Source organism: Alternaria postmessia, assembly GCF_024291825.1.
Source record: "Alternaria postmessia strain BMP 2775 chromosome Unknown scaffold_5, whole genome shotgun sequence".
Classification (NCBI taxonomy): domain Eukaryota; kingdom Fungi; phylum Ascomycota; class Dothideomycetes; order Pleosporales; family Pleosporaceae; genus Alternaria; species Alternaria postmessia.
This window is the reverse complement of record NW_026260078.1, coordinates 637,339-658,874: the sequence shown is the minus strand read 5'-3', so window position 1 is coordinate 658,874 and position 21,536 is coordinate 637,339. Positions and strand designations below refer to the sequence as shown.

General features: G+C 50.7%; 8 protein-coding genes across 8 annotated transcripts; 3 read left to right on the top strand and 5 right to left on the bottom strand.

Annotated features, from left to right (window-relative positions):
• Positions 1-524: 524 nt before the first annotated feature.
• J4E82_001494 (uncharacterized protein) lies at positions 525-2,240 on the bottom strand (the record flags this gene model as incomplete). The annotated part of the gene is made up of 3 exons (XM_051727805.1): positions 525-1,557; positions 1,616-2,100; positions 2,151-2,240. The coding sequence occupies 3 exons, from the start codon at positions 2,238-2,240 to the stop codon at positions 525-527; spliced, it is 1,608 nt and encodes a 535-aa protein (XP_051592650.1).
• A 2,465-nt stretch (positions 2,241-4,705) lies between these two features.
• Positions 4,706-7,004, top strand: J4E82_001493 (uncharacterized protein; the record flags this gene model as incomplete). The annotated part of the gene is made up of 4 exons (XM_051727804.1): positions 4,706-4,732; positions 4,796-5,180; positions 5,471-6,918; positions 6,966-7,004. 4 exons carry the CDS (start codon positions 4,706-4,708, stop codon positions 7,002-7,004), a joined length of 1,899 nt encoding a protein of 632 aa, XP_051592649.1.
• Positions 7,005-8,303: 1,299 nt separating this feature from the next.
• On the bottom strand, positions 8,304-10,994 carry YTA12 (Mitochondrial inner membrane m-AAA protease component; the record flags this gene model as incomplete). The annotated part of the gene is made up of 2 exons (XM_051727803.1): positions 8,304-9,103; positions 9,152-10,994. 2 exons carry the CDS (start codon positions 10,992-10,994, stop codon positions 8,304-8,306), a joined length of 2,643 nt encoding a protein of 880 aa, XP_051592648.1.
• Positions 10,995-12,394: 1,400 nt separating this feature from the next.
• J4E82_001491 (uncharacterized protein) lies at positions 12,395-12,913 on the bottom strand (the record flags this gene model as incomplete). The annotated part of the gene is made up of 3 exons (XM_051727802.1): positions 12,395-12,449; positions 12,532-12,747; positions 12,870-12,913. The coding sequence occupies 3 exons, from the start codon at positions 12,911-12,913 to the stop codon at positions 12,395-12,397; spliced, it is 315 nt and encodes a 104-aa protein (XP_051592647.1).
• A 2,580-nt stretch (positions 12,914-15,493) lies between these two features.
• On the top strand, positions 15,494-16,375 carry J4E82_001490 (uncharacterized protein; the record flags this gene model as incomplete). The annotated part of the gene is made up of 1 exon (XM_051727801.1): positions 15,494-16,375. The coding sequence occupies one exon, from the start codon at positions 15,494-15,496 to the stop codon at positions 16,373-16,375; it is 882 nt and encodes a 293-aa protein (XP_051592646.1).
• Positions 16,376-16,770: 395 nt separating this feature from the next.
• On the top strand, positions 16,771-17,965 carry J4E82_001489 (uncharacterized protein; the record flags this gene model as incomplete). Its single annotated transcript, XM_051727800.1, has 4 exons — positions 16,771-16,790; positions 16,845-16,936; positions 16,990-17,103; positions 17,157-17,965. The coding sequence occupies 4 exons, from the start codon at positions 16,771-16,773 to the stop codon at positions 17,963-17,965; spliced, it is 1,035 nt and encodes a 344-aa protein (XP_051592645.1).
• A 1,626-nt stretch (positions 17,966-19,591) lies between these two features.
• Positions 19,592-19,967, bottom strand: J4E82_001488 (uncharacterized protein; the record flags this gene model as incomplete). Its single annotated transcript, XM_051727799.1, has 3 exons — positions 19,592-19,708; positions 19,790-19,885; positions 19,944-19,967. The coding sequence occupies 3 exons, from the start codon at positions 19,965-19,967 to the stop codon at positions 19,592-19,594; spliced, it is 237 nt and encodes a 78-aa protein (XP_051592644.1).
• Positions 19,968-20,234: 267 nt separating this feature from the next.
• On the bottom strand, positions 20,235-21,536 carry J4E82_001487 (uncharacterized protein; the record flags this gene model as incomplete). The annotated part of the gene is made up of 1 exon (XM_051727798.1): positions 20,235-21,536. One exon carries the CDS (start codon positions 21,534-21,536, stop codon positions 20,235-20,237), a length of 1,302 nt encoding a protein of 433 aa, XP_051592643.1.

Here is a 21,536-nt window from a genome sequence, read left to right as displayed (position 1 = left end):
CGCCACTCTTGGAGACGCTACGTATACTTACGAGGCGGGTCGCATCGGGGCCCAAGGGCTATCACAAGGTCTTGTATTAGCAGTACAGAATGGCTGGCTCGGGGCTGCTAGGCTTCTGATTGAGAGTGGTGCACAAATCAAGAAGAGTGAATATGACGACACAGTCTGTGCGCCAGCGTTATGGCATGCCGTCAAACGAGGACATGTTGACATGGTGATGCTTTTGCTAGCTTATGGTGTTGTCATACCAGCAAAGAACTCTAAGAAGCATGCTGGCTTCTGGACTCTGACTATGAAGCGAGGAACGAAGATGGCAAGGTTAATGGAGGAGGCTTGGATGATACGGACCAGGAAGGCCCCAGTATCTAAGCTTAATGGTATAGTTTAAGAACGTGTGAACAATGGTTTCTCTACTCCTCGCGTCCAGGGTGCAGCTGAGAGGCACATAATATTCAATCAAAAAGTAATAGCATGGCACTAGACACTACGAGTGAGAACTCATTCATATAGACTGAAATTGTTACTTATGCACGCAGAGTGACCTTGACAGGGAGGCCATCTGCTGGGTGAGCTCCGCCTCCACCCATCTCAGCCTGATATGCTCGATTCTCGTCAACAGTTCTGATGCCCTTCTTTGGATGTAGTTTGTCCCACTCCTCATACGCAATGTCAATATCAAACATCCTCACAGTCATTACCAAGGCGATTTTGAGTTCCAGTTGTGCAAGTGTCTGCCCAATGCAGGCACGTGGGCCCCACTCAAAAGCTCTCCATGAGGCCTTCTTCGGATGTAAAGGGTCCTCTGGACTGACGAGCCAGCGATCTGGAATGAAATCTTCCGGTCTCACAAACACTTCGGGGTTGTGGTGCATAGCAAGAGTGAGTGTCCATATGTTACAGCCCTCTGTAGGGTATCGCTGACCCTGTTCATCTACCAAAAAGACACCCGGGCGGCCATCGCGCATGCTGCCAGCCGGAGGAAATATGCGCAGAACCTCCTTGACGACTGCCAGAGTGTAGGGTAACTGGTTCAGGAGTGCGGGATCGTCTGTGATAATGCGAGTGATACTGTGGAGCGAGAAGTCGGACCCGAATACCTTGTCGTGTTCTGCACGTACTTTGGACAAAACATCCGGGTGACGAGACAGTAGCAAATAGCTGTACAGCAGGGTACTACTAGTGGTGTCGTGGCCGGCGTACAGGAACATACGAAGTTGAGGCTTCGCCAGCTGCCTGAAGGCCGATTTTGACACCTCGTCTTTGCCCTCTACATCGTCCAGGTACTTGTCCATGGCCAACGCGATGATAGATCTAGATTGTAAGTGGGAATCTTTTGAAGGGCTTCTACGGGAGCGAGCCAACTCTTCGAAACGTTTGTCAATTTCCTTGTCAAGGTATTGATTCATACGGTAACTGTTGTACTTTTGGACGAATGGACGAGGGCTAAGATAGCGACGGATTGGATTGAAAGATGTACCGAATGGAGTCCAATACACTTGTCTTCGGAGACAGTCTGCGAGGGCGCTTCCTTGAGTTTGATAGTGGAGACGCGCACCCCTGGGCCCACCTTTTAGTAATCAACCTTTACTGTAGGCGCATCGTGTTGAGAACTTACAAGGTAATACGCGCAATAATATCAAAAGTCAACCGAAGCGTATGCTCCTCCAAAGGAAAGACTTCGCCCTTCTGGGCGCGTTCTTGAAGAAGTTGACAGAAAACCGTGACCTCCTCTGCTATAGCAGGAGAAAGTCCTGTTATATAGCCAGCAGCGAATCCTGGATTGAACAGCGCCCGCCATTTCTTCCAAGTGCTTCCGTACATGGTCAGTAGCGATGGTCCACCGTTGATGACCTCTAAAGTAGCACTTATATTGGCGGGCTTGTCGAGGAAAGCAGCTTCAATTTGTGATGCAACATAAGGGTTCGCGACTACCATGATAGGAGCGTTGAAAGGCCATAAGTTGAGATAGAAGACACCGCCGGGAAACGATTGTGCTATTCGCCGTACTACTACGTGCATTACGGTGTTCTGTGGTAGTGATTGAATGGCTTCTTTCAACACGATGAGATGGCCGAACAGAGGATGATGTTTCGGCATTGGCTTGCTATTGTTAGAACCATTTCTCTAGGTGCACCTAGTACTTGACTTACTGCTCCTGAGTTTCGTAAACTCTTTACGTGCTGTCGATTAGCCATCAATCTGGCCACAAACATGGCGAGAGCACCAGCGACCACAGCCATGATGGCTGGCATGCTGACCCGCGTCATGCTGACCCGCGGATTGGGTGTTGCAACTTGCAGACGTCGTCACAGAGGCGCAAGTATCGTGATCCGATCTCACGGTAGTTGTTGTCGAAGTGCGAGTAAAGGTGCAGGACGAGGCGGCAAGATGGGAGGGCGGCACGGAAGGCGCTAGCCTCACCTGGGTGCATGGGCGTCAGCGCTAGGATCAGCACTGCCTTCCTGTACTACGATATTACAACCCGACATTCGCTATCGTTTCCTTCATGTCCGTCAATCGAATCTTACCAATATGTCGGTGTTCTCGGGGATTTTGGGATTCGCTCTTCGATCCCCGACCCCAACAAGGCATTATTTGTACGACACGCTGCGACCGGTCATGATCCCAGTTGACGATGCCAAAAGATCGATCAATAGTAGATGCAGCATGCGGAGTATATATATACTTCAATAGCCCCCACCCTTCACACAATCGCATGCGATACTAGATCTTGTTATATGCTTGTCATGTCGTCCTCTTCCCACTTGGAATTCTGTAGCTCTAACGTACAGTCTCCTCCTTACCCAGATTCTGCGCTACGAAAGCTATACCCAAGACATGTCGATTGATCCGTCGAAGCTACCACCAGCACAATATGTGCCCGGTAGACAGTACATCATTGACCATGCTGGTAGGATTGATAAGGTGCCATTTGTGGTATGCACTCTCCCTGTTGGCGATTCATTGTAGATGCTGACACAAATCTTAGATCACGACGGGTATTCTTTTCGGGCTTGCTATTCTTTCCGTGTTAGCACGCTTCGCGATTCGCATCTTTGGCGGTCGGAAAATACGATGGGACGATGGCTTTGTCTTGGTGTCATGTTTGTGTCTGATAGTCGCGTTCGTCTGCGTCCACAAGCTTCTGAACACTTTCTATCTTATCGAAGCCATGAACCAAAGGAAGACCATTCCTTTCCGAGAGGATATTCCTGCAATATTGGACACGCCTAAGTGGGCCTTCATCTTCTCCACGTTCAACTGGACTTCCCTTTACCTAGTCAAGTTTGCTTTTATGAATTTCTTTCACACCTTGACCCGAGGGCTATCAGTCAAGATCATGCGGTTCTACTGGATAACCGTAGGCTTTCTTGTCCTTTGCTGGATCTATGCAGTCATCAACTTTGTGGTTATCTGTCCACACTTTGGTACAGACGCAGGTCAGTTGGTATTCGATTCTTTATCGAGGTTCAAGTTACTGACAGTTTACAGCTACATGTGGCTTCAATCCCCGGCAGCATGAAAGAAGTGTCGCGGGTAACGTTCTCGTCGGCGTCCTCGATATCATAGGCGATGTTCTCAGTACGTGATGCGGCCTAATGGCTCAAGATGAGAATGGAAATACTGATTTTCCTAGTTGTGAGCTTTCCCGTCGTCGTTGTAAACGAATCGATGATGTCGTTCTCCCGAAAACTATCGATTGTGGCATTGCTAGGCCTCTCGACAGTAATGATCATTTGCGCGTTGATCCGAGTCGTCGGCTCATTGACTGAGACAACCGAGGCAGGGAACGGAACGGCGCCGGTGTGGGCTGCGTACTGGTTCATCGTCGAATCTTGTGTTGGACTCATCATGGCGTCCGTCATTGTTATCCGCGGAGTCTTCATCACGAACCTTGTTGACGACGATCGACGGAAGAAGGATAGCGTACTTCAGCAATTCGGACGTCGTTTCCTGGCTATCATGAGGCTGTCCAGATCCTCACGAAGTAGCAAGTCGAGTACCCAGCGAGGCGACGCGCTCCATGACCAGCACAAGGATCCAAGCGCCCCAAGGATTGCTACTCAGAAACTTCACGGAGGAACATTGAAGACCATCAGATCGTTTATATCAGGTGGTAATAGACATGGCCACACACAAGATGACGCGCCACTGTCAATAGACACAATCCAGAGTCTTGAGGATATGGACTACCACAATATTCGCAAAGCGGAAGTGGCAAATCACCAGCCATAGCTGGTCACCCTGAGTCAAAGTGAGGGAGGTGACAAGTGTTGGCCGTCGAAACCGGAGAAGACGTTATTTGTGCGATTAGAAGATGTGAAGAATGTATTCATGATAGCAAGTAGTAAGCGTAATGACGGTGTTAGTTCATAAGACAGAAGCATGCAGCCGTTCGTGACCGTGAAAAATTAGGCCACCCGGATACGCGCAGGGGCTGTGGCTTAGACGCCCCCACCTCCCGTCATCACGTCTCTGCTGCACCACAACGCGCCACCACGTAGTCTCGAAACCTTGTTCCCCCATACAACTGGCGGTCGAGATATTCGCCCTCTCTAAGCTACAGGAGCGACTCTTGCATTCAAAAGCAGCGCGATCGCATATTCGTAACCCTCCAAAGAAACGCGACAACTCTTTATTACCTTTCATTCGACTGTCTCACTCACCCTCCCAACTAACCTTAGCTAGCCCACAGCTCTTCATCATGGGTCGCTGGACAGATATGGACAGTGTAAGTGTCCCCATATACCTAGGTAGCACCCTCTTTCTAGCAGGACACTGACACGACTTCTAGGACGCTGAGCGACTGCCAGACGGTTTCGAGCGCATAGGCTATGACGCTGATACCCAGACCTACACCTTCCGCGATGCATCCGGTCGTGTCTACGAATCTGAGCCTGGCAACCGCTACGGGGAGCTGCGAGCCACCGGCGAGCGCTCACAGCCCATATCTGACGAAGAACGACTAGAGCAACACGAAGCAATAGAAAAGGACAACAGGAGCGCTGTGCGTATGATGTTGCCATTTGCACTGCTGGTTCTTGTTTTCTTGTTCCTTGTATTCAAGCTCGTGGACAAGAGCGAGGATACATACGTCTCTGCTTGTGGAAAGGGAAATCGTCAAGCATACATCTCCAAAGGCGATACGTGTTGGGCGCTTGCTGAGGCACATGGCATAAGTGTAGATGATTTCTTAAGCTTGCGTGGAAATGAGGGAGTCGACTGTGACAAGTTAAGGATTGGATGGGGCATCTGTGTGCCAACAACAGGGTGATTCGCTTGTCGCGACTTGTTACTGGCCAAACCCTCAACTCCTGATGCGGGGTTGAGGCGCGCGCCCCAGTGAGACAGAGGCGTAGTCGCTGCGCGGGCGCTTAATCCAGTATCCGAACAAGATAACCACTCCATCTTCCAACTACATGCTCATTATCTTTGGTTGTTAATGTTTGCAACACTCTAGCGATGGCAGGTGCAAACCCTGAATTACACAAAGCCCAATATCAGCACTATATCCCTCGCTTCTTGCTCCGTCGCTTCTCCTACCCATCTTCGACCGTGCTCAATCATGGCAAGAAGCAGAACAGAAAACAACGAATCGAAGATGTAGTCACCGCGGTTGACCTGGGTCACGACATTCCCAAATTTGTCGAATCACCAGTGGGACGAATCTTTGGACAATATGACATGTACAAGGACGACTCGAAATTCAGCAAGAAAGATCAAGATCGAATTGAAACAAAGTTAAGCCGTATTGAGGGCCAAGCAAGTCGCATTATTGCCAAAGTTGCAGATGCCCATAAAACGGGCAAGGACAAAGTCAAACTCTCACGCCATGACAAAGATCTTCTACGAAAATACATCTTCGTCATGAAGTACAGCAGTCCTATCTTTTTCAAACGCTTCAATCATCAGAGAGCAGAGGATTATGCTTCGAGCGATCGGGCATTATTTCTGGAATACATGCAAGAACGCAACTTCTTGCGCCCGCTCGATGTCTGGCTCGACAACCTTGAAAGGATCATGGAAAAGCATATGGATCCTGCCGGTAAATGGACAGAAGATCTCTACAAGGAAATCTACCCAGAAGACGCTGAGTGGCTCAAGATCAATATTAGGTCGATGTACCTGTCTTTCGCTACTCCCTCAGATGCCGTTGAAGAGTTTCTCCTCACTGAAAACGCGTTTGGCATTCATGAAGGGCCGAACGACTACTCCACCAACCTTTTCACAGGTGAACAGACGACGACTGCATATACCGAGTTTCATATAATCAGCGTCGTTTCTCCACGCTTAGTCATGATATTGCGCGATAACTATCTCCCAGAACCTTTGGAAGATCAGCGCGAAGACATCCGCAATAACAAGAGATTGATGTTGGCAGCTCGTATGCAGGCGCACAGTCAACCAGACAACGCTAACTCCTTGCTCGAAGACTTGCCAATAGCGAAAGCTCGAAACTCCTACACTGTGATTCAAGACGGTCGGCTTGAACTGGCTGAAGGTGCAGACGGAGTGCCTAGAGCGGCAGACAAATTCTACTTCACTTTCTTCCGCCTGGAGAGCAGACATGTGCAGACCATCAACCTTGTCATGCTGGACCAAGCCCACCACAGCTCGCACATCGTATACAAGTCGAAAGTCGCATTGCAAGCAGCTCTGGACTTCTATTTGGATTATCCAACCCGGACTAGAGGAGTCTACAGTCTGAAGACGATAAGTGATCGACCGAACGACCCGATGCTGGCTTTATTACGAAAGCTGGAGACGATTGCCCGTTCATTGGGCTCATCTGTCAGAGCGAAGTACTACATCGACCCGCTTGATGAAATCAAGGATACGCCGCCTCCTGACGGAGCGCCGACTTTCAATGACGTGGTTGCCCAAGTTTTAGAAACAATAGAAAACGATTGCCCGACAGTAAGTCTCGTGGCGCTGCCCGCAACCGTCATGAGTGAGGTGTTAAGCAAGCTGAAGATGTCTGCTTCAACGATCAAAAGGCTTGACTTGATGGCGATGGCGGATAACCGACGCTGCTTCCCAGACCAGATTTTTCTAGCAGTGCTTAAGGCAGACACCAGAGGTCTTAGTGCGCGATACAAGAGAATTCTCCACATCGGTTTGCCAATCTGGAGAAGCGCATTAGATGAGCTTGTTAAGCAAGAGCGGGAAGCTGAGTCTGCAAAGGTCAATCGCAATACTGAGTTCTTTGAAAATATACGGCGCAATTTTGATCGGATTTCTGACACGGACTCTCCTGACCTTTCTGATGCTCTAGATAAGGCACCATCTTTTGATGAGACTGTCTCTCAAGTGTTGGCAACGGCAGAAACCGATTTTCTAGACCAAAGTCTGGCTAGCCATGACTTTGCCTTGGCAATGGTCGTTATGATTCAGGTCGTGAAGGAGCAAGAGATGACTGTCATATCGACCCACGCGCTTGATCTGATTCTCATGGCTGATTGCAGGCCCTGCTTTCCAGACATCGTGTACTCAGCGGTCCAAGAGGCGCACATGAGAGATTGTAGTGAACGCACCAGGAGACTTGTCAGTGTCGATCTGATGATGTGGAGAAGGGGATGGGATGCGCTTGTTGAGAAAGCTTTGCAGGTTCCGGGCGTGAAACTGGATCACAATATTGATGCCATGCGGGAAGTCTTACGCCAACTTCCTAGCATGCCTTCATCAGATAGTTCCCCAACTTTAGCGTCAGCTACACTTCAGAATACGAACCGACATCTAAGGGAGGCTCCTGTACAACGATCGAGTTTGTATAGCGACACTGAAGGCGCTCCTGGACATTCTAAGTCTGGACAGCTAAAGAGTTCCTCGAACTCTTCCGTATCATTCAAGAAGAGAGACATCTTCAAGGCTGCTTTACTCGCTCTCTCCGGCGTAGTCTTCATATTTTTCTGTCTCGCTGTTCTTGTATGGACGCTCATTAGCATTGCATGGTTTCTCGTTGCTCAGACATGGAACTTCGTTGTTCTTGTATGGCGCCTCGCACTCTAAGCATTGAGCTGCTTTAAGACGTATTAATATGGAACGCAACAAGAAGTGACGAGTACGTAGACCACAAAGTTTGAACGTTACAATGGATAATTGCGTTCTTGGTCTTTCTCTTTGACCTGATGAACTATACTGTTACAAAGCCAAAACGCGCGTCTATTTTAACAAGACACCTTGCGCATGCTCGTCTAGAGTGGAATGAAACCCCTTGATCATTGCCAAAACCCCACATCCATGTCGTAACATGCCATAATGCACACAAAAGAGAAATTGATATAAATTACATCTTCAGCACCTCACCTCCTGGAATCCAGATCCTTGAAGGTTGCTGGGCTGGGAGGTACTAGAGGCCCCTTGACACCGTCGCCCGCAGGCTCGACGTATCCCGGTGCCTTGCCATACTCGCCAGAGAAGTACTTGTGGAAATCTTGGCTGTCTTCGTAAGGTCGGGGTCCAAGCAACCTAATCATGTCCTCACGGCCAAGCATCTCCTTCTTGAGTAGCTCCTCGGCTACGAGACCGACTTCGTGTTTCTTCTCAGTGAGGAGATCCTTGCATTGCTTGTAGGCCTCATCAACGATGCGCTTGACCTCCATATCGATGTTCTTGGCTGTGTCTTCGGAGAAGGGCTTGGTGAGTTGCTGGCCCTCGCCATCTTCGAAGTAGATGTATCCGATCTTCTTGCTCATACCCCATTTGCTGACCATGGCTGTGGCCATCTGAGTGACCTTGCGGAAGTCGTCGGATGCACCGGAGGTGACGGTGTCGAAGTGTAGCTCTTCAGATACACGTCCACCTAGTGTCATGGCCATACGGTCCATTAGCTGGTTCACATTCATGAGGTATGTGTCGCCGTTGGGAAGGTACTGAGCGTAACCGAGAGCGCCCTGACCACGGGGAATGATGGAGACCTTGAGAAGGGGGTCTGCCCACTTAAAGTACCAACCGCAGATAGCGTGACCGGCCTCGTGGTAGGCGACAGTCTTCTTCTCTTCGGGCTTTAGAACAAGGGACTTCTTCTCAAGACCACCGATGACACGCTCGATGGCTTGCTCGAAGTGTACCATTGCAACGGTCTCAGCATTGGCACGAGCGGCTGCGGATCGTTAGTACATGTACGATTTAGGGAAGCATTACTACATACCAATCAAAGCAGCTTCGTTGACACAGTTGGCAATGTCGGCACCGGAGAAGCCCGGTGTCAAAGCTGCTAATCTGCCCTTCAAAAACTCCATGTCTTCGTTGGTGATGATCTTCTTCAAGTGTACACCGAAAATCTGTGCTCGGCCGTCCATGGTGGGCTTGTCGATATTGATGTGTCTGTCGAAACGGCCGGGTCTCATGAGCGCCTTGTCCAGAACATCGGGTCGGTTAGTACCAGCCAGAACGACGACTTGCTCAGTCGTGTTGAATCCGTCCATCTCTGTTAGAATCTGGTTGAGAGTTGCCTCTCGCTCATCGTTGCCACCACCGAAGTTCTGCTTCGATCGGGCACGACCGATAGCGTCAATCTCGTCAATGAAGATGATGCAGGGCGTGCTCTTGCGCGCATTGGCGAACAAGTCTCGGACACGCGATGCACCAACACCAACGAACATCTCGACGAACTCAGAACCACTGACACTGAAGAAAGGAACGCCTGACTCTCCCGCAGTAGCCTTGGCAAGAAGAGTCTTACCAGTACCTGGGGATCCAGATAGGATAGCACCGCGAGGGATCTTCGCACCGAGCTTCTGGAATCGGCTGGGGTCCTTGAGGAAAGAGACGAATTCCATAATCTCTTGCTTGGCTTCGTCCATACCAGCGACATCTGAGAACTTGACCTTGACGTCCGTCTCGTGGTTGAACTTCTTGGCGCGACTCTTGCCCATGCCAAAGACGCCGCCACCTCCGCCAGCGCCGCCTCCTGCACGTCTTGTAAAGTAGAAGAGGGAACCGAGGAGGAGGATAGTGGGACCGAAGGATAAGAAGGTGCCGAACCAGGAGATCTCGTTGGAGTATGCTACAGGGATGCGCTCGGAGCTAGGAATGCCCAGCTCGTACTGTGCGTCGTCCATCTTGCGTTCGAAAGCCTCAACGGATCCAATAGTGAAGTAGTAGTAGAAGTTTTGGTTGACTGATGGCGAGTCGGGGTACATGCCAGCGACAGCCTCACGGTGCAGGTGGACCTTCGCCCTGTTGCCATTCAGGATAACAATCTTCTCGACCAGACCTTTGTCCAGGAAGGTCGTTCGGAACTCCTGCCATGTTATCTCCTTGGAGTTCTCGCCTGGGAAGATGGTCTTGTATGTGATGTATGCGAGGAAAGCGCTGATGAGGATTGTGTTGGTATCCATTCCGCCTCCGAACATGGGCCCGACCGGTCCGCCAGCTCCGCCAGCGCCACCCTTGGAACCTTTGCCTGTACCTGGGCCTGGGTCGTGTGCGCCTGACTTCTGGTGTGGTTCCTGCGAACCATCCTCTTTGAATTTCTGCTGATGCTGATCAGCCGCCTTGCGGGCCATGTTGGTTGTTAGCCGCGAGATCTTGGCCGCGGTGGCCAGATCCAGCTTCTCGCCTCTCTCCAGCTTGTCCATCTCGTGTCGTAGCTCCGGTGGTATTCCGGTGCGCTTGATCTCTTCCATTGCTTCCTTGATATTCTGCTTCTGCGACTTGGGGACGCCCATTGACACGAAGGAGACTAATTGATCCAGCATCTTCTCCTCCTCGGGTGTAAGCTTGGACATCTGGGCCTCTCCTTCCTTCTTTGCAGAATCAGCAGGCTCATGCTTATCTGCCTGGCCATCCTTCTTGGCTGCCTCGCCCTCCTTCTTGTTCTTGGGCTCCTCGGGCGGGCCGGTTGCGAATCGCCGCGCCCGTTGCTGGGTATATATACATTGTGGTATTGGTGCTCGTGTGCGTAATGTGCGTGGTGCCCTCGTGGCAGCGTTGAGGCAGGGTCGGGATAGTCGCGCTAAGTTGCCTGAGCGGCGGAGGAGTGTCGACATGGCGGCGGAACAGATGTGACGGGACTGCGGGGTGGGGTATAATGATGGGTTTGGGTATATTACAGATAAGTAGGGTGAGAGTAATACCGCGCCTGTTCAGACTGCCTCGAGCTGGCAGTAGGAGAATGTCTTGTGGCGGGTGCGCTTCGATGGCGAAAGCTAGGATATGACAGAATCATCGAAGTTCTACATGCCACCGACATGCCGACCTTACTAAGCGGGGTCGCCTGTACGCGTGAACATGTGCTAGAGCCTAGGCCTAGAACTTGACTTTGGTAAACCTTCATCTATTGAGCTTATTCTCTTCATCCCAATGCTTTGCAAAGAGACGCACTGGTGATGAATAACGACTGCTCTTCTTAGATTGGCTTCTGCTTCAGCCCGGCCGCCATACATGACCACATCACACCTAAGCGGTCTATAATGTCATACCCATACATCTCCATCAATGCACTGCATGTCGATCATCCAGATGCGCCTTCATGCACCGATCTACTAGTTTCATTATCTTATGTCCGACCAGCTATTACCCCGGGGTCGTCAGCCCGTAGCGATAGCGTAGTACAGCACCAACTTTGTTCTTTCGCACCGCAATATATTTGAACATAAGAGGCTACCCAACTGCTAGTCATTCCGAGATCATAACATAGCCTTCTGCAACAATGCATCTCTCTATATCTGCCTTCGCCGTGCTCTCCTTGTCTTCCCTTATAACTGCCCAAACGTGCGATACATCAAACAACACCCTCTACCTTACGGCGCCTGCGTTAGTCACCACGCCTCAAAACACCTCCACCATCCAGTGTTGGCGTCTGAGGAATCCTTTCTTGATATCCACAACAGCAGGCATCACAGGAAGCCGTGCATTAAACCTAGGGAATGTGACGGATCTAAGCTACGTTGTCCAGCCACCACGCTTCGAAGGCGGATTGCATAACGCTCCTGTGCCACAGTGAGTCAGATCTCCCTCGTACACTAATTTGCGCTGACAATGCCGAGGATCGTACAGTTGCTAGCTGGACTCGCGCACATCACTCTGCCTCAAGACCCGTCTCGGGAGCTGTGGTTGTACGGAGGCAAAGGCGGTCTGCTGTTCGCTGCCGACCTGACGGGCGAGGGACATGTCACAACGTATCCGAGTGACCAGGAGACAGTCACTATTACTGCGCCTTTCGAGGGTGGTGTAATCCCCGAGTATGAAGTGATCAATGAAGGGCCGTGTACTGGGCGACAGACTTTTGTCTAGTAGATTGAGAACGCGACACGGGTGGAAAGGAACGTGCATGTTGGTTGTACAGTCTATTCGTTGGCTTGATGCAAAGAGAATTGTCGTGTTCCGCTTCCTCCCTCCAACTCCTCTTACTATACACCCACCTTCATCGCTCTTCTTCTCCGCTCGCTTACTCCTCGTCGCCGTACAGGGCGCGGCCAGTCTTGGAGTTGAGGAACTCGTTCCTATTACCATTGTTAGCCTGCTTTCCCATGCACCAATGCCCTGCCATGTCCCTGCTATTCTCATCAATATCCATCAACTCACTTCTCGATAGCCCACTGCATAGTGCCGTATGCGATGGCCAGAGGTGGGATGAAGTAGAGGACCTGGTTCCTCGAGCGGCGCACGACGTTCCAGAAGCCCTTGCCGATGAAGGTGGCCATGGGGCGCTGACGGTTGGGGCTCAGTGCGTAGGTGACGACGCCCTTTCCGGGTCGGCCACCACCCTCGTAGGGGTTACCCCATGAGCCGATGTGCCATCTATGCCATTGTCAGCCTATTCCCTTTGCTACTCCGATGGTTGTGCGCTGGAATGTGGTTCGAGGACCGGTTTCATTCGGGGAAGGTGGCTGCGATTGCGTTCGACGGGGTTGCGGACATACGTGGTCTTGGTCTTTGCGTGGATGTCAGAAGGTCCGAGAGCCATTGTGACGATGTGGGTGGTGGTTGTGGAGGTGCAATGCGTGGGCGGCGGCGTCGACGTTCCCGTCAGAAAGCTGCGAGCGGTGCTGCTATGCCAAGCCTTTTCCTATTAGCTGAAATAGGCAAGGCGCTGCAACAGCCAATAACGCAAACGTGATTGGCCGTCAAAGCACCCCATGCACTTTCTCCAATCGTCCATGTGTACCTTGCAATGACCTCTTGCGTTACAAGATTCGAAGTCGTCGCGAGGAGTTTTACTGTTCAGGACGTATCCATCTCTCTGGATTCCACTGACATCTACGGTACAATTCTACATCCCCACAACTCCAATAAATCCGCCGTCAACGCGTCAGCAACGGCATACCCACGTTGCAACACAATATGGAACAAGGTCAAGATTTCCTTCATATCATGGGTAGTCCGAACACGCGCTCCTGCGACCCTCAAAGGGAAGAACAGCAGCACCCCTGCAATTCCAGTGACCAATAACTCACGACTCAACCGAAGGATTTCGTGTGTGTGCCACTCGATCTGAGTACGGGGTAAAATCGGCGCACGTGGCGCCGTAGGCTTGGTCCAGTGCACATGATAGTCATAAGTACCTGAGAGGTAGATGCTAACGGCATGATAGTACACATGGGCGACAAGAAGCTCTGGGTCCAATGCACCTGATGCAGACTGCCATACGTTGCTGCCATCCCACCATTCATGCAAAGATTGTTGAAGTAGCAAGCCTTCAGCGGCCAGGTACTGCGCTTGTTCAGTCTGCACTTTTTCCGATAGATGCTCTGCTTCTGATGCGCAATACTGGATTGCGCGTATACTCAATTCGGAAAAGCTAGGCAGCATATCGAAGAGTGCTTCCTTGGGGTGCCAAAAAGCGGCTCCTTCGCCGCTCCAAAGATCTGCTAGTGCGCTAGTCCATGCTGGCTCACTTAAGAAGGTAGGCTCAGAGTAGATCAAGGCCCTCGATATCTCGAATATGCGGGCAGAGAGGAAGAAGGTACGCTTTCGCGTACTTTCTTCGTCTGCAAGAGCAAGGCAGGAAGGATGTTGAAGACGTAGAATCGTGCAAGTTCCGTGCAGGAAGTGCGAGAGCCAATTGGTTCCGCTGGCATCGCACATCAACTAAGCTATGTCAGACTATGATCACGTCTGCTCGAACATTTTTTGCATACCTCAAAAAGGCCAAGAAGAAACGTCGTCCAGAGAGTGGAAGGATCGTCTGCAAATTTGTTCTGGGTAATCTGGGCTTGAACACAGCGAACCGATCCAACATAAAGCTGCATTGCACTCCGGCGCCAGTTCATATCCTTAATCCCTGGTCCTGAACATTGAATTTGCTGGAATCTGTGTAGAGACGCTATTGCGCAAAGAGCATCTCTCAAAGCGTTCGAGGAGTGCATCATGCTTTGCAGCTCCCTTTGCACTAGCAAGTTACCATGCGAGAAAGTGTTCATAGGCAAAAATGAGCTAAAGAAGTATTTCACCTCTTCCTCAGTCTTGTCCAAGCTAACTTGTGATAAAAGCCGCATTTCGGGCTTGGTTCTTGGGTTGACGAAGACGAAGCTCGAAGTCGCGGGCCGTGTGGGTGCTATGCATGCTTGTTGTGTCCGTTTACAGCGGTCACATGGCATTCCTCCATCGCACTTAGCCTGTCAGCGAGGTCAGACTGTAGATGGCCAGAACACTCGCCTTGATCTTTCGCTTGGAACAGGCTCCGCATCGTTTTCGTCGAGCCTTACGACCATCATACGGCCCAATGCTCGGTGACATGTTGCTTGCGATCTCACGAACGCTGAGTTGGATTGCGGTGGCAAGGCTTGATTGCTAGTGCACGACACCCAAAGAGGGGTTGTTTCCAGACAACATTGAAGACTTCGGAATGTCAAGAAGAATGCTTTAGGAAATGGTATCGCTTGACGACGAACGAAGCATACGAGCGGCGGGCCCTAATAGAGTCGGTGCCATTCAACTTAACCGATTTAGGAAGCGAAAGAACGCGTCTAGGCTTCGTTGAGACTAAACACTAATACCACCGATGAGCCACCGGAGAGAACCACCTGTACCAACTATATCGGTCAAACTGCGGCTCTGCTGCATTGTCATCTTTGGCTAATTACGATGGTACCTGCTGCTATGTCTGCTTTTGGTCATGATAGAGCGGTTTGAAGAGGGTCGAGCATATATCTTCCACTCAAGCCGGAACTATAGATACCACTGCAGCACTGCTACGAATTGAACACAGCTAGCATTCTCTACCCTTTCCTTCCAAATCGCAGCGAAATCCCGCATACCATCTTCCTCATCAATCTTCGATATCATGGGTCTTTGCAATTCACTTTTACTTGTACTTCTGGCATCTTCGCCAGGCATTGTATCTGCCAGAACCGTACTCCCCGTCCTCGGGTCCCACCACTACGATGTGACGGTCGCTTCCGCATCGCTCACAGACCATAGTCGCTTAGATCCATACGCCAATAACAGCAGTCCTCGATCTGTCGTGGTGTCCAGCTTTCATCCCGTCACTCATTGTCGCCGCCGAAAAATCGATTCCTATATGCCGCCTGCTACAGCAAATTTCATGGATACCAAGTTTGGCGCATACGGTCTCCCTAACGGAAGCTTCCAATCACTGGGTCTCGAAACGTGTGTGACTCCAGCAAGACAAGACGCTTGCTCCAGCCACTTGTTGCCCGTCGTATTGTTCTCAGGTGCACTCGCCACGTCTCGACATCTGTACAATGCCATGCTCCAGAATATCGCGTCTGCTGGTTATTTGGTACTCTCTATCGACCACCCCTACGATGCCGACATGGTTGAGTTCCCCGATGGTACCATAGTGACCGGCGTCGAGATTGACAGCGACGCGGACATTGAGCTTGCCCTTAGCACACGAGTCGCGGACATTGAGTTCGTCTCTAACCAGATTTACAACGTCTCGGCTTCGAAAGATCTATTTCCAACAGGTTTGCGCCGTGAAAGGGTATCCAAAATGGCCGTTGTTGGACATTCCTTGGGTGGTGCAGCAGCAGCTACTGCAATGATGAATATGCCTTCTCTCAGAGGTGGAGTCAATCTTGACGGCTCCATGTTTGGTTCTGTGTTAACAACCGGCTTCGACGGTCTCTTCATGCTCATGGGCCACGAAAACAAGACACAAGAGACTGATCCATCCTGGAAGACTCTCTGGCCACACCTCGTTGGTTGGAAGAAGGAGTTCGAAGTCAAGAACGCTGCGCACTACAGCTTCTCAGACCTTCCCTTGGTCATAACCGCGTTGGGTCTAGATGGGAAATTGCCAGCGGAGGTTGGAGAGCTTCTGGGTAATATCGAGGGTCGCAGAATGACAACCCTTGTAACCGAATATGTTGCTACCTTCTTGGATATGACGTTGAAAAAAGGAAAAGAGGGCGCATTCTCCAAAGTTGGTGATCAATTTCCAGAGGTGTCAGAAGTGGCTTGAGCCGCAGTTTACAGTAATCTATCGTTGCCATACCTATGGACATAAAGAATGGCCTTTTTGAGACAACCACGTGCCGAGAGGATGCAAGCTGTGCAAGATGCAGCTATGCGACACGCCACTTACATACTGATTCAGGTCTTATGTGAGTGTAAGGATGGTTGTAGCCGTTAACAACAGTACCAGGCGCAAAGGTGACGTTCTGTATGCAACATCAGTAGGGCTAGATTTGGGGCTTGCCGTGCGATAAAAGGTTCTTCCAGTAGTCCCGATGTTTCTGGCGTGATGACGTCACATGCGGTCGTAGTGCTCCATCAATGATATGAGGTGCATCAGCACAAACGCAAGACAGAATTCTAGCAACCCGCATCACAGATTCATATTCTAATAGTTTAATCATGGCACCTAAAATCTTTCTGTACGTAAACCCGTCGAAATGTCGATCGACTTGCTAATTTCTCACCCCCTTCAGCACCGGCGCAACTGGCTATATTGGAGGCGACACCCTCTTTGCGCTGTACAACAAGCACTCTGATTACGAGATTGCGGCTCTTGTGCGGACAGGTAGTTATTAGTGCTCTCTCCGTGGGCAGTGCAGCATACTGATGAGGGTATAGAGGAGAAAGCCAAGTCTGTCACCGAGGCTTTCCCCAAGGTGCGGATCGTTATTGGTGGTTTGGACGACTCCAAGATCCTGGAAGATGAGGCAGCAAAGGCGGATGTAGTAATTCGTGAGTTACCCATGGGATTGAGTGACAATGCAGTCAGCGTTAACGATTCGCAGACACTGCGGATGCATCTGACCACGAAGGCGCCGCGAAAGCGATCGCAAAGGGTCTGGCATCTGGCCACTCCAAGGAAAAGCCTGGATTCTGGCTGCACACTGGTGGCACTGGTATCCTGTGCTGGGAGACTATGCGAGACGACAACAAGTTGGGCGAATGGTCGGAACGTGAATACAACGATTGGACAGCCGTGCAAGACTTGACTGGATTGCCAAAGGATGCTTTCCACAAGAACGTCGATGACCTTGTGCTGGCAGCTGGATCTGAGTCAGTCAAGACAGCTATCCTCTGCCCACCGACCATTTACGGGCGTGGACGAGGCCCGCTGAACACTAGAAGCAGACAGGCATACGAACTTGCACACTTGATCTTGACTGGTCAATACATTCCCATCATCGGCCAAGGAAAAGCGCGTTGGAACAACGTCCACGTCTCAGACCTTGCCCAACTCTTCGTTCTGCTGACCGAAGCCGCCGTGAATAGCAACACCGATTCCAAGCTCTGGAACGAACAGGGGTACTATCTCGTAGAGAACGGAGAGCATCTATGGGCAGATCTTGCGCGCCTCATGGGTAAGAAGGCAACGGAGCTAGGTCTCGTCGACAAGAAAGAGTTGAAAGAGGAAAAGCTTGGCAAGGACAAGGCGATTGAGCAGGCAGGTTTCGAAGCTGTAAGCTGGGGTTTCAACAGCCGCGGTAAGGCGGAGAGGGCGAAGAAGTTAGTAGGATGGCAGCCGAAAGGACCAAGCATTGAAGATAATGTTGAGGAGATATTGAACGACGAGAAGAGTAGGCTAGAAAAGAAGTAGAGCGATATGTAACGTCTACGGATTTATGGCAGTGTTAATGACCTCCAGCAAGGGATGGCAAATGCAACAAATCATATTACATATACTGTAGTAAACGATACCAGTACTGCCAACCTCGATTTTGAATCTAGTGGATCTCGGCTTTTGCTCAGCATTTCGTAGAGGTGGGGAAAATGTGATGTTGGACAAAAGATAAGCATGCATGCAATCAATCGGTAGAGCAAGGCGGACTTTCGTGCTTTTGGGTTGGATCAATACGATATTCAAGCTGCGCCACAATCCTTCATATTAATGTTTCACATGCCTAGGCAGCAGCATTTGCACCTCACCGCGATTTCGGGTTCAAGACCACAAGGTACATCGATGCTCCGTTTTCTTTCAACATTACCGGATGGCAAACCTCTTTTTGCACATTAAATTACTCCAGGGCTAATAACTCGTACTGTTGAGCAGCGTCACTGGCATGGCAAGTGTGGACAATCGCCCTCTTGGGCAACAGACTCTTCGGGGCTTTGGCATCTTCCAGGCCATCGTTTCAATACCCACAATGGTCATTTTGGGGTTCTTCGCATGGGAACAGATGGTGTTTCCTTACCGAGAGGACTTCTACTCCTTCTTGTGGGTCTTGCTTGCGCTTTGTTGCAATATGCGTGTCCTGCGCAGACTAACAGTCTTGAAAGTGCACCCTCAATGACGGCATTTATGGCTGCAGGCATCGTGTTCATCGTATACGTACAGCGCAAGGCGATTGCGACGCCCTACCAGGTGCTTATGTTCGAGGCTGCAAAATCGGTGCTTGCAACGGGACTGTGGCTTTGGCTTATCTTGGATTCTGCATTCGGCCCATGGCGTGTCCAACATCATGACCATGCCCCTGACACATACGTGGATCCAGACTATGTCAAGAGACGAGTTCAGCATGATGCGCTTGCCAGTCTGCTACTGATGTAGGATGGCGTTTTATCTGATAGGAGTGGATGGTCTAACATTGCACAGTGTATTCTTCTATCCACCGCTTGGGTACTCGTATATTGTTTGGAGGACGAAGAGCAGCCATGGAGGCGGCGAGGGTGAAGAGAGGTTGAATCGGGAAGAGAGGGCTCCACTGCTTTCGCGAACGAGTGGGAGAGTCTTGGGTTAGTGCTGGGATATCAGCGACACATCTCGAACATGCGTGCGGACAGACTGTGTAGCTCAGACGACAGAGGTGTGGATACCGGTGAGGCTACTACGCTTCCGGTGCGAATCGCTGGTCATACCAGGGAGAGTCTTGCAAAAACATGTGTGTGTGTGTGTGTGTGTGTGTGTGTGTGCAGATAAACAGCATCAGGGAGCACTTGTGCTTTCCATGAGTATGTGACAGGTGCCATTCAAATACTGAGTCTTCAGTGTGACTACTGGCTGCTCGCATGCCTGCCACGGCAAGCGTGCGTGGCTGCGGGGTGACATGTCCTTCCTTTGGACCATGTGGTATAATCATACAGCAACTAAGACGTCCTTCCTCGTAGTGCGAAGTCGGTCATTTGCCTGCCCTCTGCTGGATATTCCCCATCAAAGGATATTCGCGTGTGTGTGCCTCCACTGATTGTAGTCCAGCCGACCATTCCAAGCCCAAGACAAAATCCTTCAGAAGTCGTTTGGCCAGCACTTCTCCTTGGGCCACGTCGTGGCGTCGTGGCTGGCGGCATGGGCCTCGAGCTGCGCCTTGTTGGTGTTGACGATCTCGCGGCGGCAGTTCTGGCACTGTATTAAATGGATGGTCAGCTGTGCGCAATGATGCCATGCAATGCAAGAGCATCAGGTAGGAAGCGCGAGAGTGCCTACGATGGACGTGGGCTTGGGCGGCTTCACGGGCAGGCCGTTTGCCTTGACTGGCGCGCGGGTGCCAGCCTTGTCCGCCTTCTTGTGCTCGCGCTGGATCTTTTTAGGGTGTCAGTATATCACATCAGCAGCAGCCAGTGTTTGGTATTCAACGTACTCTGTCCTTCTTGGAGATAGGCATGGTGGTGGATCGAGTGGATATGTTGGTGTAGAAGCGAGGGGAAATGTTCTGCACATAGCGCGGGAGAGCGCGATCACTTTGATCAGGGTCTCGCTTAGCGCGTAGTCTGACAGATAAGCCCCGCTTGTCGCGATTCTTTCCTTCACGTGCTTCGCATCGCGGGCCCTACCTTCACACCATCTGTATTTTTACAACACAGCTTGTGAGGATTCGTAATAGCCTCGAGCACTAGGAACTCACTTGGTCAACATTCCCGAAATTCGTCGCCTACGAAAACTCAATATCTTCCAGCGGTACTCCGCGCTTAAGTAGCTCCGGCTTCGTCAACCTAGGATCAAGATATGTCCGCGTACTCGACGCGCCATCATGGACATGCTCTTCCCAGAATTGCCTTTCAATATCTGTGACTCGCTGCCACCCTGACGGTAGCTCATCACCCAGCCTTGGATCTCCGACCTGAATCTTCCCAGTCTCCGAATTCAGGTAGACCCAATAATCCATCCCTGATTGAGCGCTATAGTGTTGCACCTCTCTATAACCTTTAGGTAGAGGTCCTAAGAACCCTTCATTGCTGCTAAATCCGGGCACGTAGCTATCTCCGATTATCTTGTAATGCCCATTCGAGTCTGAACGTATGGCTACTGGGACATCACATCCAAGTAATACGCAAATCTGGTCACCCTTGCGGGTATCTTTGGGGCATATACCGATGTGATTAGAGGACGTTGTAAAGAGTGCTCGGTCTCTGCACATGGTGAATACGTGGTGGAAGAAGTCCTTCTTATCCCAATCCGTGACAGCCGTACTGAATTCAGGCTGCACGGTGTTTTTAAGCACTGCTACCGATGATGCTAGGCCTGGATGCGACTTGAGAGTTGGCACATAGTAGTCTGCCAGGTCACCTCCACAGATGGCGAGACACAACGCTTCGGCAAGAGATTTGCCATCGACGTAATCGGAAGCCATATCTAAACGATTCGCCCACCGTTGGATCGCAGATTCAGCGTTTTCATAAGACGCATCAAACTCATCTACCATGGTGATTTGACTCAGGCGTATTCCGGTCATCCGCAGTATCCTGTTTTCCAGCAGTTCTACCTCACAGCATGACTTCCCAGACGCAAACGAGGCTATGCGACGCCCCTTTTCCAAGTCCATGAGATAAGGTATCCAGGATGGCCAGTTTCCTCTCGTTTCCTCGTATCTGCATAGGGACAACAAGTCAAGACGTCTCAACTTCTGCATTGAGGCCATCATAAGGTCCATGTACACGTCCACTATTGGCTTGTTGTAATCGGGTCGTAGGTCTGTTCCCGTGCCAATCTTGAATGATAATCCCAAGATACCGTATACCCGGTCTCGTGGATCGTGACATTGAGCATGTCGCATGTATGCAAGCAGATCCAAAAGCGAAACTTCCATGCCCCTTGCTAGACTATACGCGTTCGACACGAACACACTTGCGTCTTCAGTCTCATCGCCTACAAATGGAATTAGGCAGCGTTTATAGGCAATACAATCTAGCAATGTGCGGAGTCGTTTCCATAGCATCGTGTCGGTGCCACACAT